Here is a 16,738-nt window from a genome sequence, read left to right as displayed (position 1 = left end):
ACAAGGATACTGTGCTTGCCTGAGGATTTTGATTCTTTTTTACAAATGGCAAAAGGTCAGAGACCAACTGCTGGAGAGATGGAGAGAATTCTGGAAAAGTTATCCAATATGGACAAGAAACTGGATGATTTGCAAAGAGGCCAAACGGAAATAAGAGCAGAAATTGTGACTATCCAAAAGGATTTAAAGGACACTCAACAAGTCTCAGCAGAAAACAAGCAGAAAGTGGAAGGTCTGGAGGGAGAGATGCGGGCAGTGCAGAAAAGAGAGGAGACGACAGGCAATGTTGTGCTTGGACTACAGATGGATAAAATGTCTTATTTCCTTAGGTTTCAAAATTTGGAAGAAGTGGACCAAGAAGACTTGAGAGATGTTGTGACTAAATTGTTGGGAGAATTTCTTGGGAGAGATGTTGATTTCATGAATTGGGATGTGGATCGAGTTTATAGAGTTAATTCGCAATATGCACGCACGCATGCAGTTCCCAGAGAGGTTCACGTCAAATTTGTGAGAAGAGAGACGAGAGATGAAATTCTTAGAAAACATAGGAGTGGGGCACTGATTTACAGGGGCAGGAGATAGCCATTCTGAGGCAGATTCCCAGACAGGTACGTGAAAAAGAAAGAAATATTATTTTTGTCAAGCAAATTGTACCAGAAGGAAGTGGGCTTCAGATGGCTGATGCCAGAGGGATTGATGATTTTCCGGGAGGGCATTACGAAAAAAATCAGTACAATTGCGGAGGCTACGGCCTATGTGGAGGAACACAAAGCCTTCCTGGAATCAGATGACCCAGGAATTGAAGAAGGGGAGGTTATAGATCATGGGGCTGAAGCGGCTGCCGCTGTTGCGGCCCTGGAGTTGGGTCAGGCTGAACCCAGAGTTCTGAGATCCAAAACTAGGAAGTGATAAAGATATTTGGGATTGTGTTGGTTTTCCTTATTCTCTTTTGTATGATATTCTGTTTATTCTTGACTCTTCTTTATTACGTATTTAAAATTTGCAAACTTTGCTACTTCGTGTCACCTGCTTGCCTTATGGCTGTTGTATGTGTTAAAAAATTTGAGTAAAATTCTTATTTTAGATAAGAAAAATGAAAATTTACCATACCTGATATGTATTTGTATAAACCTTTTTTTGACTAATAAAAACTTTTTGAACAAAAAAAAAAAAAAAAAGTTAGTAACACGGTTAAGTGAATCTGACGTCCCCATTAACTTTGCTTGTCAGAAGGTTGCAAAAGGGGGTCATAGTATGAACCCGGTACACTGCAACTGTCATAAATATGAGTCAGTTGCTAAGCAGCTGAATTTTGATCACATGACCATGCAGTGATCATAAGTGTGAAAAATGGTCGTAAGTCACTTTTTTTTAGTGCTATTGTAACTTAGAATAGTCTCTAAATGAACTGTTGTAAATTGAGGACTACCTAAATGGGATATTAAGAAACTGTCCTTCTCTGATGATGGCATTTGGTTTCGTTGTACGAGGTGCAATGACAATAAAGTAAACTAAACTAGTTGCCGATGCCATTTGCTATAATAAACCTGTGAGTGTTTCTTGGAGGGATGGCTCTGTAACACACATCAGATATGGTTCAGCTCACCTTAGCCTTTTCTCTAAAGGAATTATATCAATTTTTAAACTACTGGGTAACCTAACCTATTTGTGTTATTGTGTATCCTGACTTCATTCATTGTACAACAACAATGACGATGATACACGTATTGCAGTGGTTTTTTTTGTTTTTAATCTCGGGCTTTTAAGCTAATATGGATTTTTTTGTGATGTCTGAGCTAAACGCTCTTCTAATTTCTAGTTTTTTGTTTTTCTTCTGCGGCTTCAAAAAAATTTGACTTGGGGAAAAAAGAAGATATTAAACAAAGTAGAGTTGCATAAATCATATTCTTCTCAGAATTGCCAGAGACAAAGAGTGGCACCTCTAATAATTGGAAAGAAGAGGATTTTCCACATAGAATAGAATAGAATTTTTTTTTTTATTGGCCAAGTGTGATTGGACACACAAGGAATTTGTCTTGGTGCATATGCTCTCAGTGTACATAAAAGAAAAGATACGTTCATCAAGGTACAACATTTACAACACAATTGATGATCAATATATCAATATAAATCATAAGGATTGCCAGCAACAAGTTATAGTCATACAGTCATAAGTGGAAAGAGATTGGTGATGGGAACTATGAAACGATTAATAGTAGTGCAGATTCAGTAAATAGTCTGACAGTGTTGAGGGAATTATTTGTTTAGCAGAGTGATGGCCTTCGGGAAAAAACTGTTCTTGTGTCTAGTTGTTCTGGTGTGCAGTGCTCTATAGCGTCGTTTTGAGGGTAGGAGTTGAAACAGTTTATGTCCAGGATGCGAGGGATCTGCAAATATTTTCACGGCCCTCTTCTTGATTCGTGCAGTATACAGGTCCTCAATGGACATTTTGCTACATATGCAAAAATGTCATATTTTACTTGCAATTAAAAATGAAGATGGGTTGCTGTAGTTTCTCTCTGGCCACTTTCAACCGTTAGATCTTAGAGGATGCTGTTTAAAAAAATAAGTTGATACGGTCTGGAAGAAGCAAGGAATCGTAAATATACAGTATACTATGATTTACCGTGAAAATTCACTATCCTTGGATCTGAATTCAGATAATGGGTTATTATCACCTTATAAATATTAATTAGCGTTTTCAGTGCCAGAATTTTTTGTGTTTTATGCTTTGCAATTAGCCATTGTATTTTACATAGATCTGACTTCTGACTAGGTTGACTCACACTGATCTTTCTTAAGCTGTACCTTAAATATTGGAATTTAATTCCCACAATGCCTAGCAATATAGCCATTATCTGTGCTGCTTTAGGATTATGGCAGTTGAAGAACAAAAAAATTCCAGAGGACTCCAAATAGAGCAGAATGTGTCTAAACAAAACGTTAGCAGTTCATTGTGGTCTCCTCCCATTTTTTTATTTTTCCATTTACAATTCCCCCATGTGTCTGGGAGTGCATGTGTTTGTGTGTGCATGTAAACTCACTCACGCTTCTGTCAATGCAAGATAACCCTTGGTGTATCTGCTGAATCAGACTGGCATCTATATAGTGACTGGCGTTATTGGTTTCCATCGTGCTACAAAACGTATTGTTCGTCTTATGTTACTTTGAAAATGGAGTGTCCTATCTTTGGCTGTTGCAAGAGTGGTTGGGTGAGTTAAAAGTTGCACATGCTTCCTTTTACGAGAGGGTGTCTCAGTTTGAAAATGTTGATTCTGTCAGTGGTTGGGGTGTAGCCACAAAAATGTTGAAATGCACAATACGGAGCAGCTTGGAAATCGACTTTCTGAAGTAACTGGTTGAAGATAAACTCAGCCGGTGAGGTCTGACTATTCTACTTATCCCGCCAATATTGTAAAATGTTACCTTTTATATATATAACGGAGAAATAGGGCAGGGTGGAGAATACAAAACAAAACACTAGCAGCTTGTAATCAAGCCGAGTTCTTAAATATACAGTATATAATGTGGACATTGCACCTTTCAGCACAGGGGTGAGCTGTACACATATGGAACAGGGAAGGCCTCTTCTAAAGGGGTAGATTACTGAAGGAATGCCTCTTTTGTGACCAGTAAATACATTATCCCAAAGGTACTTTTTCAAGAGACAACTGGACTTTCTGGTTTTTCTTTGAAGATATTTCACTTCTCATCCAAGAAGCTTCTTCAGCTCTGACTAGATGGTGGGGAACAGAAGGATTTATACTCCTTGCAGACAGCTGGTCATTTGCAGTCTTTTAGCAGGAATAAGAATGCAAATGACCAACTTATCCCGCCAATATTGTAAAATGTCTGCAAAGAGTATAAATCGTTACATTCCCCACCATTCAGTCAGAGCTGAAGAAGCTTCTTGGATATGAAACGAAACGTCTTCAAAGAAAAACCAGAAAGTCCAGTTGCTTCTTGAAAAAAAAGCACCTTTGAAAAAAATGATCTGGATGACTGAGAATCTTCATAGACAGTAAATACATTAAAACTTTATTTTTCCTTCAGAACCACTGTTCTGTTGACACACTTAACATTTCATGCAGGAATCTTGGAATCTTGATGGAATATTGAGTAACTACCCTGTTTTCCCCAAAATAAGACATCCCCTGATAATAAGCCCAATCAGGCTTTTGAGCACAGGGCAATAAGGCCAAGCGCTTATTTCAGGGTTCAAAAAAATATAAGACAGGGTCTTATTTTTGGGGAAACACGGGTATTAACTCATTAAATGATTATAGATGTTTCAAACAGGGGAAAACAAATATTGTTTATAAATAAATATTATTGGTGTTTCAATGCATTCAGGAAGATATGACAAGGAATCATGGAGAGATGATGGAATTCATTTTTATTTATTTTATTTTATCACAACATCATACAAAAAGATTATATAGTATATAAACATATAAACATATATAGGAAGAAGAAAAGAAAAACAATAGGACAGGAACGGTAGGCACGTTTGTGCGCTTATGCACGCCCCTTATGGTCTTCTTAGGAATGGGGTGAGGTCAATAATAGAAAGTTTTTGGTTAAAGCTTTTAGGATTATGGGAAGAGACCACAGAGTCAGGTAAAGTATTCCAAGCACTGATGATTCTGTTGCAGAAGTCATATTTTCTGCAATCTAGATTAAAGCGGTTAACATTAAGTTTAAATCTATTAGTTGCCCTTGTATTATTGCAATTAAAGCTGAAGTAGTCTTTGACAGGAAGGACATTACAATAGATGATTCTGTGAGTTAAACTTAGGTCTTGTCGAAGGCGACAGAGTTCCAAGTTTTCTAAGCCTAGGATTTCAAGTCTGGTGGGATAAGGTATTTTGTTGTTTTCAGAGGAATGGAGAACTCTTCTTGTAAAATATTTCAGGACACGTTCAATTGTATTGATGTCAGAGATGTGGTGAGGGTTCCAAACAGGTGAGCTGTATTCTAGAATTGGTCTAGCAAATGTTTTATATGCTCTGGTTAGTAGTGTGGTGTTTTTGGAAAAGAAGCTACGCAAAATTAGGTTTACAACTCTTAGAGCTTTTTTGCTATGTAGTTGCAGTGGGCTTTGGCACTTAGATCATTTGACATGAAAACTCCAAGGTCTTTAACGGGATGGGGTCGTCTGTAAGGTAATGTCCATCTAGTATGTACTTAGTTTTGGGTTCTTTTTCCTATATGTAAGACTGAGCATTTGCTGGTTGAAATTTGGAGCTGCCAATTTTAGACCAAGCGGTTAGATGGTCAAGGTCGTTTTGAATGATAGAAGTGTTGTCTGTGGTGTTAAATAGTTTGACATCGTCAGCAAAGAGAACACAATTACTTGAGATATGGTCACAAAGATCATTAATGTATAGTATAAAGAGTGTTGGTCCAAGGACGCTGCCTTGAGGAACGCCACTCTTGACAGGAACAGGATTTGTTAAAGCATTGCCAATTTTGACCACTTGTTGTCTGTTAGACAGAAAAGCAGATATCCATTTGTGGAGGGGTCCTGAGATGCCATAGGATGTTAGTTTAAGGAGAAGTTTATCGTGTACTACTGAGTCAAAAGCTTTGCAGAAGTCTATGTAGATTGCATCTATTGATTTGCCTTGATCTAGATTTGAAGTCCATATGTTTTTGCATATGCATATAAACATATTCATATGCATATAAACATATGAAGTCCATATGTTTCATGCAGCATAAAGGTATGAGATTAGGAAAACCCCAGCAAACGAAAATAAAAGATGAGCAAAAAATTCAGAAAATAGAGAAATAAACCAGAATTATACTTTTGATGAAAGAAAGGGCCCATCATAACCCGTGGTGCAGAAATCAAGCAAATAAAATAAAAAGTATCGGAAAGGACATGTTTCAGGCAAAGTATTAATCCTGCAATGAGCTTCCAGGCTGGTCCCTCCAATTCTTATTAAAAAGCTTATAAGCTGCATGAGCTGGAAAACTGTCCTGAAGGCCTTTGTCTCAGTGTTATCAGCTTGTGCAGTTGCAGGGCAGGTATCAAGAAAAGTGGACAATAAGAAAGATACCCAGGGCACTTAAAATTTATCAGTTATTAAATGGTCCTTATATTTGCAACATTAGATATTCACTCCATCGACAGTAATGAATCTGACTTGTGTTTTTCAACCTCAGCAGCTTTAAGATGAATTAGACTTCACCTCCCAAAATTCCCCAGCCAGAGTTGAAGTCCACTCATCTTGAAGCTGATGGGGTTGAGAAACACTGTTTTGCACTGTGACTACGCAGGTAGTTAGTCCATGGACATGACACATAAAGGGGGTGTTTTCGCTTATTTTCATGGTCCCTCCTCCTTTTTTTTGCCTTCAGCCCAGGGATTGCTTAGTTTAGGCATCAGCAAAAGAAGGTGAGAGATTAATGAGGATTAAGTGTCTAGTTGGTAGCTAAGACAAACGAGGGAAACAGTGACCTAACTGAGATTAGAGCCAGAAGCTTGTTATCTCACAGCTTGCCAGGATAAATAGGAAGAGCTAGCTTGTTTAAGCAGTCACTCTCTCAGGTGTTAATTGAAAAATGTGGGTCAACCACAGGACATCCAATGTAAGAAGCAAACTGGAACTTGATGGGTTTGGAGGTAAAGGTATTCTGCAGTTGCTCAGAGACAATCTTGGCCCACAACATGTTCACTACCAAAAGTACTGTTGGAGGAAATGTCCATCTGGGTTCAGTTCCAAGTGGGGAGAAAGACACTGGAAACACAGAGACTGTTTGGAAAGATGGTTTAATAGTGGACAGGACCACATGGTTTGAGGTCCTGGGCAATCAAGCACATGGGTGAGAGAGAGTGTGAGAGAGAGAGATTTATACCCTCTCTTGGGCTTTGAACTTCCTTCCTGTTCCTGTGAAAGAAATGTATTCTGATGGGTTGTCAGACTCCCATGGGGCCATGCAGGGGTAACTTTGTAGGTTGTCTTTGAGTCCCAGGCTTGGTTGAATTTTGCTGGGTGATGTAATGAAAGGGCTTTGGGCAATTTCTATTATGGCTTAATGGGTTTGTCCTGGTTTGGATCTTTAGTGAGGGCTAATCCTATCACAGAAGTCTTCAAGCTTGGCAGTTTTAAGACTTGTGAACTTCAACTCCCAGAATTCTCCAGCCAGCTTTGCCATCCAAAGCCATAATAGGAATTCCTATTAAGCCATAATAGGAATTGCCCAAAGCCCCTTCATTACATCACCCAGCAAGATTCAACCAAGTCTTAAAGCTGTCAAGTTTGAAGAACTCTGTCCTATCATGTCCTGAGGGTGAAGGTCTTTTGTTTTGTAGACTGGCCCAATCTTTTGTCTTGTAGATAGGTTGGCACGAGTTTTTCTGGGGCTATTAACAAAGGTAGGTGCTGCTTTCCAAGAGCATGTTTCTCCTTTTCTTATCCATGGAGGGGAATAATATTCTGCCTTTTTAATATTTCCTAGAATATTTCATTCTTCTAGGAGAGGGGTGGGTGCTAACTTTCTACAATATATTGGAGTGAGTCTTAATTAAACTCTTTTGGACACAAGAGGGAATATCTGAACACATTTGCTTTTGCAGAAATACCAAGTGTTATTCCCTAAGAGTTGCTGTTAAAGAGAGACCAAAAAAAAACCCCTCCTCAAAATATTAAAAAACAGCTAATTTTTTGAGATTTGCTTTCAGTCAATAGCAAAGCTGGCTGAGGAATTCTGGGAGTTGAAGTCCACGAGTCTTAAAGTTGCCAAGTTTGGACACCCCTGCCTTACGCTAAACCCTTACCTTTTCCCAACCTCACAATGTTAAAATGGATGGACTTCAACCCCCAGAATTCACCAGCTGATTCCACACATGTTAAAGTAGCTGAGGTTTGGAAACCCTGCTTTATACAAAGTGTGTGTTTTTCTCTGTATGTATGTGTCAGCCTACCCAAGTAAATCAGACAGGAAAGACAACAAGATGAACTAATTCTATTTTATTGGAAGGCTACATTAAGAGAATCTAAAAATCTAGAGGCAAAAACATCTCGCTGTCACTTTTAACTGCTTGACCTGTTAAGGTGAACCTTAAGAGGTCAAGTAGTTAAACCTTCCTAAGTTTCTTCCTCTGAGCATTTAAACCACTGGGGGCATTAAACCCCTGTTTCAATGGCAGCATTTTTTTCTCCTCATCATCCCTCAATGTCATCCCCCACATTTCATTACAGCATTGCTATGAATCTAAGAGATTGTAATTTGTAAACAATGGTGCAATGATTTATGTGGTGGGTAATAACCACAATATTAAATTAATTAGATGTGCGATTTACTGCACCCAAACCCAACCAACTGTAGTTTTATTTTACAAGTTGTGGCTTAGTTATGATCCATTACTGTAATTAATGATGCTCACCACTGTTCATCTGTGGTGAATGCATGCATAAGTTTCTGAGGCTTTCTAGCATCTGGTGTGCTTCACATATGTTCAGTTATAATTTCCAACATTGTCAACTACTGTGCTGACTGGGGATGATAGAAGTTTATATATATGCTTATATATATATGCTTATATATATATATATATGTCTTTGGTTATTCGGGTTTTCTCCCGCGTAAAATTGGAAGTGTCTTGGCGACGTTTCGACGAAGTCTCATTCATCATCTTCAGGCTGGTGTTTACAGCTTTGTGCTTCTAGGAGCTATCAAACTATTCTCCAAAGCACCTTAAAGGCAGGACAAGAAGCAATGGATGGAAACTAATTAAGGAGAGAAGCAACTTAGAACTGATGAGAAATTTCCTGACAGTTAGAACAATTCATCAGTGGAACAACTTGCCTCCAGAAATTGTGAATTCTCCAACACTGGAAGTTTTTAAGAAGATGTTGGCTAACCACTTGCCTGAAGTGGTGTAGGGTTTCTTGCCTAAGTAGGGGGTTGGACTAGAAGACCTCCAAGGTCCCTTCCAACTCTGTTATTCTATTCTATTCTATTCTATTCTATTCTAGTCTAGTCTATTCTAGTCTAGTCTAGTCTAGTCTAGTCTAGTCTATTCTAGTCTATTCTATTCTATTTGGCCCAATTTTTACATATCATCAGAGCCCCTTCAGGGCATCCATGGGTGGGTTAAAAAAGTCAGGATGGTGGCCAGGATATTGCAACTGGGGTGCACATAAAAAGGGGTGCAGCCATTCTCTTGACTTTTCTGAGTGCCTGCAGATACCCTGTCTTTCATATAAAAGCAACCAGTGAGTCCAACATTTTGTTGTTAAGCAAAACATTTGTTGAGTGTTTTTTGCCGCATGTAATGACCGTTCTTGCCACTGTTGTTAAATGAATCACTGCAGCTGTTCACTTAGTAATACCGTTGTTAAATGAATCTGGCTTCCCCATTGACTTTGTCAGAAAGTTGTAAAAGGGGATCACGTGACCCTGGGATGAGTCCGTTGCCACGCTTCTGAATTTTGATCACGTGACCACAGGGATGTGGCAACGGTCGTAAGTGTGAAAAATAGTCATAAGTCCCTTTTTCAGGGCTGTTGTAACTTCTAACTGTCACTAAATGAACAGTTGTAAATCGAGAATTACCTGTACTGACAAAATCTTGCAAGTATAAAAGTACATCTTGCAAGTATAAAAGTTTTTCCCAGGTTCGCCTGGTGCGCCAGTTGCGCCCCTTTCTAGACCGGGATGCCCTATGCACGGTCACTCACGCCCTCGTGACGTCTCGCCTGGATTACTGCAATGCTCTCTACATGGGGCTCCCCTTGAAGGGCATCCGGAGACTGCAGTTAGTTCAGAATGCGGCTGCATGGGTTATAGAGGGAGCCCCTCGGGGCTCCCGTACGACACCTATCCTGCGCAGACTGCACTGGTTACCTGTGGCCTTCCGGGTGCGCTTCAAGGTGTTGGTAACCACCTTTAAAGCGCTCCATGGCATAGGGCCGGGTTATCTACGGGACCGCCTACTGCTACCAAATACCTCTCACCGACCCGTGCGCTCTCACAGAGAGGGACTCCTCAGGGTGCCGTCAGCTAGGCAGTGTCGTCTGGCGACGCCCAGGGAAAGGGCCTTCTCTGTGGGGGCTCCCACCCTCTGGAACGAACTCCCCTCAGGACTCCGTCAACTTCCGGACCTCCGAACCTTCCGTCGCGAGCTCAAGACGCATTTATTCATCTGTGCAGGACTGGCTTAGATTTTAAATTCGTAGATTTTAAATTTATAGGGGTTTTAAATTTGGTTTTAAGATTGATATTTATATTTTTAATATTTGGCATTAGAATAAGTTTTTTAATAGTTATTTTAATTGTATATACATGTTTTATGTGCCTGTGAACCGCCCTGAGTCCTTCGGGAAATAGGGCGGTATATAAATTTGAATAAATAAATAAATAAATAAATAAACAATATCTCCCCCGCCCCAATTTCCTATAGCCTGAGAAATTAGGGAGAGTCTCTTCTGAGCTTCTTCTCCCATCCATGATCGGTTGTGGGCTACGGTATCTTTGATCTGACTATTCCCTTGGCAGTGTCCATTCTCCCAAGGTCTTTTCCACACACATTACACAGCCTGACAAAATTTTGTGGTAATCCAGTGGTGGGATTCAGCCGGTTCTCTCTGGGTCGCACGCACTGGTAGCGGCGACTGTGGGAGACTCCACCCACCCACACAGATGTAATGTGTGACTACTGCGTGCGCGCTCACATTTGCGAACCGGTAGGGAAGGTAAGTGAATCCCACCTCTGTGGTAATCCCCTGGTTTTGTAAGGTGAATCTGGGCAAGACTTGGAGCTGCTATTTTTCTGTTAATGGCCCTTCTATTTTGAAACAGATGCCCTCTCAAACCAGATTAGCGCCCTCATTATAGTCATTCCAAATATGAAAAATATTCCCAAAAGGAGGACTGAGGTGTTATTGTCTCATTTATTACTCATTTTTGTTTTTTCTGTTTTGCTTTTATACCAGTATAATTTGCATTTTATAGATTTATGAGCATAAGCTTTTATAGATTTATGAGCATAAGCTTTTATACCAGTATAATTTGCATTTTATAGATTTATGAGCAGAATCTGTTTATGACAGCATACCTTTACATTAAGTCAGGGTTGTCCAAACTTGGCAACTTTAAGACCTGTGGACTTCAACTCCCGGAATTCCGCAGCCTCAGGGGTGGGATTCTATCGGTTCGGACCTGTTTGGGTGAACTGGTAGCTCCGATGATCAGGTGGGAGTGAATTGGTTCGCTCTGACGATCAGCTGGGCCTGCCTGCCCCTGCGCTTTACTTATCTTTATCTCTGGAGCTGATTTGCACGGCTGATTAGCTGTTTTAATCACGGAAGATGATTTTTTTGTTGAATTGCGCACACGCGTACAGCACATGTCTGGTGTGGGTGCATGTAAAGCGCACGTGAAACACAAAGCGCACAATCACCAAACTGGTTGTTAAACTGGAAGGATCCCACCACTGAGCCAGCCATCATGGCTGGGGAATTCTGGGAGTCCACAAGTCTTAAAATCGCCAAGGTTGGACACCCCTGTCCACCCCTGTATTAAATAAAAGTTTATGCTCTGGGCTTTAAAATCTGAAGAGAAAAATGCAAAAATAAGAAGTGGGAAAAGAGAAGAGGAGAAAACAGACCTGATGCCAGTTCTTAAAGTTATACTATAATCAAGAAATGGAAAGTTTCAGCAATGTAACAAGGTGGATTTGAACCCATCTTGTCACTGCATTTGATAAAATGTTCATTTTCACCCTTATGCAAGTCACATGGTGGCTTATTTCTTTTGGGTTTTGCTGTTGTGTGAAGTTAGCATCTGTGGGTTGGTGAACCATGGTTCATGGTTTGCTTATTAAAAGTATACGCTGCCCATCTCACCACTGAGAGCAACATCCAAGTTTTGCATTTGGGCCAACCCAACTACTAGCAGTTTGATTAAGCTCTGTAAACCTTGATTAACCAAATTGTGTCACATGGTCCAAAGTGTGAAGCCCATCAGGCAGTGATTTTATAGCTTTGCAAAAGGAGTGGAGGGGGAAGGGTGTGTGGTTTCTCAGTGGGTGACGAAAATGCCTGTCTCTGCTGTTTACTCACTGCAACACGCTTGAGCAATTGTAGCTGAGTTTCTCCACCCATTTCTGAGTGGCTGAAAACAGTGGTATGATATTGTCTCTCCGTACTGCTGATCTCTCTCCTGCCCCTGTTCTTTCTGTCCCTAGTCATTATAGACCCCGATCTTAAAAAAATATATAGAAACATAGAATCATAATGCTGGAAGGGACCTTGAAGGTCTTCTATCCAGGGGTCTCCAACCTTGGCAACTTTAAGACTTGTGGACTTCAGCTCCCAGAATTCCTCAGCCAGCTTTGCTGGCTGAGGTATTCTGGGAGTTGAAGTCCACAAGTCTTAAAATTGCCAAGGTTGGAGACCCCTGTTCTAGTCCAAACCCCTGCTTAAGGCAGAAATCCACCCATGTTCACCCCGTTATCTAGGGATTTCTGGGAGTTGAAGTCCACCCATCTTAATGTGGCCGCAGTTGAGAATCACTGATGACATGTTTGCCCATGTGACAATAGCAATAGCATTTAGACTTATATACCGCTTCATAGTGCTTTGCAGCCCTCTCTAAGTGGTTTTACAGAGTCAGCCTCTTGCCCCCAACAATCTGGGTCCTCATTTTACCAACCTCGGAAGGCTGGAAGGCTGAGTCAACCTTGAGCCTGGTGAGATTTGATCTGCCAAACTGCTAGTAGCCGGTGATCAGCAGAAGTAGCCTGCAGTATTGCACTCTAACCACTGCGCAGGACTATAAAGTCCTAAGCCCACTGGCTTTAAACAAAACAAAATAATTTAAAATACAGTAATAATAGTTCGTTCTAAGTATACAAAGTCTGGATTTGCACAATGCCCTAAACCACAAACCTGCCAATTACTTTTAGAGAAGGCTGTTGTGCATATTTAGTCCAAGTGATTATTTAATGGTTCTGCATGTCATACAAACCCACAAATTGCTTAATTGGATGAAGCATTGTTTTATGTTAAAGGTGAAAACGCAAACTCACAACCAAAGGTTTTCCAGGAAGGCCAACTAAAACATGTCTTCCTTATTCTGGTACATCAAAGCAGAAGTTTTGGGTTGAATGCTGGGATTTCAAATGATGCAGCAGGAGTTCAGGATGAGTTTGCACCACTAAATAAACACCCTACCTGTATTAACAAGATGCAATTGCTGATTGCTTGTAAAACGGTTTGCCTTTTGAAAGCGCTACGATAGTTTCTGACAACAATGACGGTTGGTTTTTTTCACAGTATGATGGATCACAATGTAGCTGGACCATTTTCCTGTAAACTAACCTGTTTTGAGAATGTTGTCTTAATATTGTTAAGTTCAACAGCACTGTGCTGTTTGTCATATCCACCCACAGAAGTGAAACAGATATTGGCCAAAAGTGTCTTTACATTCACCCGCGAAGCACCATAGAGCAGGGGTGTCAAACTCAATTTCATTGAGGGCTGCAGCAAGGTTCTGTTTGATCTTGGGGGCCTGGGGTGGGCGTGGCCAAGGTGGGCATGGCTAACTCGACGTCACTTGTGTCGGCGGCACCTGTGGAGACCCGAGGGCTCTGCCAGCGAAAACGGGCTCCCAAGATCCGTTTTCAGCTGTGATGGCCTCCTGCAAAAACGGAGCTCTGGAGGGCCGCACGCATCCCTCCTGAGCTCGCTTTTTGCTGGCAGAACCACTGCCAGCCCTTCGCTGTTTTCAGGGCCTCCCCACGGGCCATATCTAAGCACCCTGCAGGCTGGATCCAGCCTCCAGGCCTTGAGTTTAACACCTCTGCCATAGAGTGATCTGCAATAAATTGCAGAATTAAGGAGGAAGTTTCTGGGAAATTGATCACCCAACTAAATGGTCTGGCTAGTATCTTCCTCATAGGTTACAAAGAAATATGATGTTCAAAACAATTGAGAACCTCTGTGCTTCCTGCCTACCCAAAATTGGAAAATATGAAAAGTGTGTTGTTATTTTTATGCAGGCCTTATTCTAGTTCTTTTGCAATGTTCCTTGAAAATAAGATTGATTTCATTGCAAGTTCCATTGTCTTTGGGTTTGGTGCTCACTTCCCAAAAAGTCTACCTAGAATATTTTCTAAGATTATCCACAGTATTTATTTATTTAGAGCAGAGATCCCCAACCCCTGGTCTGTGGTTCAGCATCGTTCCACGGCATGCCAGCAACCAATCCATACAAATAAGCAAAGCCCCATCCGTGGCGGGATGCAGGCAGCATGTGAAACCACGCCCCCTCTGGTCTGCGAAAAAACCTCTCTACGGAACCGGTCCCTGGTGCCCAAAAGTTTGGGGGCCGCTGATTTAGAGTATGGCAAAAAGAATGTTAAAAAGCACATCGCAGTTCCATTCTCGGTGAGCAAATATGAGACTATTGATTCTATTTATAAATTCAAAGTTAAACTATTTATAAAGTCAATACATGATGGAGTTGCCTACGGAAAGTCTCTGGGGTTTCCCTAATATGCGCACAAAAGGCATTGTTCCATAATATGCCACACTGTCTGCTTTGAAGCACCACAGCTACATTTTCAAAGAGAAGAGCTTTCCCCATTTATGGAGGAGGCTAGCATACGTGCCATGTTGTGTACAGGTAGTCCTCCGCTTACAACAGTTCATTTAATGACTGTTCAAAGTTACAACAGCACTGAACAAAGGCGCTTATGACCATTTTTCACACTTACGACCATTGCAGTATCCCCAGGGTTATGTGATCAGAATTCAGACACTTGGCAGCTGGCATGTATTTATGACAGTTGTCCTGTCCTGGAGTCACGCGATTACCATTTGAGCTGGGTGGCGCAGTGGTTAGAATGCAATCTTGCAGGTTAATTCTGCTCACTGCCAGCAGTTCAATTCTCATTGGCTCAAGGTTGACTCAGCCTTCCATCCTTCCGAGGTTGGTAAAATGAGGACCCAGGTTGTTGAGGGCAATATGCTGACTCTGTAAATCACTTGGAGACAGTGGTAGGTTTCAAATTTTTTTACTACCGGTTCTGTGGGTGTGGCTTGGTGGACATGGCATGGGAAGGATACTGTAAAATCTCTATTCCCTCTCAATCAGCTGGGACTTGGGAGGCAAAGAATAGATGGGGCCGGGGCCGGTCAGAATTTTTACTACTGGTTCTCCAAACTACTCAAAATTCCTGCTACTGGTTCTCCAGAACTTGTCAGAACCTGCTGAAACCCATCTCTGCTTGGAGAGAGCTATAAAGCACTGTGAAGTTGTATATAAGTCTATGTGATATTGCTATTGCTTTTTGTAACCTTCCCAGCCAGCTTCTGCCAAGCAAAGTCAATGGTGGAAGCCAGATTCACTTAAAGTCTCCATGATTCACTTAAGAACTGCAGTGATTTGCTTAGCAACTGTAGCAAAAAGGTCATTAAACAAGACACAACTCGTTTAACAACTGCCTCGCTTAGCAACAGAAATTTTGGGCTCATTTGGGGTTGTCAGTCAAAGACTACCTGTAAATCTGCAATAAAATAGTCATGATGTAACTCTGGTATAGTTGCATAATGATTGTCTTTGTTCATTGCTTTATTGTATGTACACATATACATCAATAAAAGGCAGTGTACCAAATACATATTTGCAATTCCCGCTTGGTTGCATTTTCAAAGAGAACCTTGATTGAATTCTTAATGATATGTCAGGTATGGAAAACCAGGCCCAGACACGAAGATCCAATTAAACTGATTTATTGCTTGTCATACCTCAGCACAGACATTTTTTCAACTAACAGTTAGCTCCTGCCTGGAGTTAAATAAGAGTCCATGGAATTCAATAGAGGTTGGATTTCCTCTGCTTGTAGCTACATAGGGATTCTTGGCTGATTCCTCTCTTAACTCCACCTCCAGGTTCTGCCATTCCTTCTCCTACACCATCCTCCGCTTCAACTCTCTCAATAATCAAAATGGTTTTGATCCTTCTCCCAGGAGCTTCCACGGCGAGATGGCCTGGATGTATCAACTTCCAGCCTGGTGGATTTGTCTTCATTGCCCACCGCAGCTACGCTGAAGCGTCCCACGAGTCTCAGCCGCCACGCCAGTGCAGCAGGATTCCCTCTGTCCCCTGCTATTCCCAGAGGTCTTGCCAAAACTCACAAGCCCCACAGTACCTATAGTCCCAGTGAAATCAGCGAAGGGAGCCTAGCAGAACCAGAGGACATTTCACAACTGCTGGCTGACGTGGCTTGTTTTGCAGAGCGCCTGGAGAAGTTGAAGGATGTTGTATTGCAGGAGGGTGAGTAATATTGCACGCGGATGTACAATAACCCATGAGTTAGGGCCTGAGCTCATGATTTGACACTCCATGAGGATCTGAGAGCAGCTGCTATAACTTTCAGTTAATTTGCATTGTACTTCCCCTGGCCCAACACATGCATGTTGTTGCCAATGCACCCAACAGCCTTGTCCAAATTGGTGTCTCCAATTTACTGCCCAAATTCCCACATTTGCAACAGAAAGTCCCTATATTTTTATTTAATTGTATCCAGCCTTTATTATTTTTTAGAAATAACTCAAGGCGGTGAACAGACCTAAATACTCCTTATTTTCCTCACAGCAATAACTCTGTGAGGTGAATTAGCTGAGAGAGAGAGAGAGAGAGAGGGAGAGAGAGAGAGAGAGAGACTGGCCCAAAGTCTTCTGTGATTGGCCTAAAGTCACCAGCCGGCTTTCATGCCTAG

At 41.3% G+C, this 16,738-nt stretch overlaps 1 protein-coding gene across 5 annotated transcripts in view; it reads left to right on the top strand.

Annotated features, from left to right (window-relative positions):
- ARHGAP45 (Rho GTPase activating protein 45) overlaps positions 1–16,738 on the top strand; it is a 70,270-nt gene that overhangs the window by 5,291 nt on the left and 48,241 nt on the right. For 4 of the 5 annotated variants that reach the window (XR_009152739.1, XM_058163331.1, XM_058163330.1 and 1 more), the window contains exon 2: positions 15,987–16,293. Coding sequence is in view for 4 of the 5 variants with exons in the window: in XM_058163331.1 (XP_058019314.1) it covers positions 15,987–16,293 (307 nt within the window). In the remaining variant the exon portion in view is untranslated. Of the gene's footprint in view, positions 1–3,097; positions 3,213–15,986; positions 16,294–16,738 lie in introns of those variants that run through there. The other variant, XM_058163329.1, reaches the window with a different exon arrangement.

This window comes from Ahaetulla prasina, chromosome 1 (genome assembly GCF_028640845.1).
Source record: "Ahaetulla prasina isolate Xishuangbanna chromosome 1, ASM2864084v1, whole genome shotgun sequence".
Classification (NCBI taxonomy): Eukaryota; Metazoa; Chordata; class Lepidosauria; order Squamata; family Colubridae; genus Ahaetulla; species Ahaetulla prasina.
Note: the sequence above shows the minus strand (reverse complement) of the source record. Positions and strands in the feature narration are given on the sequence as shown.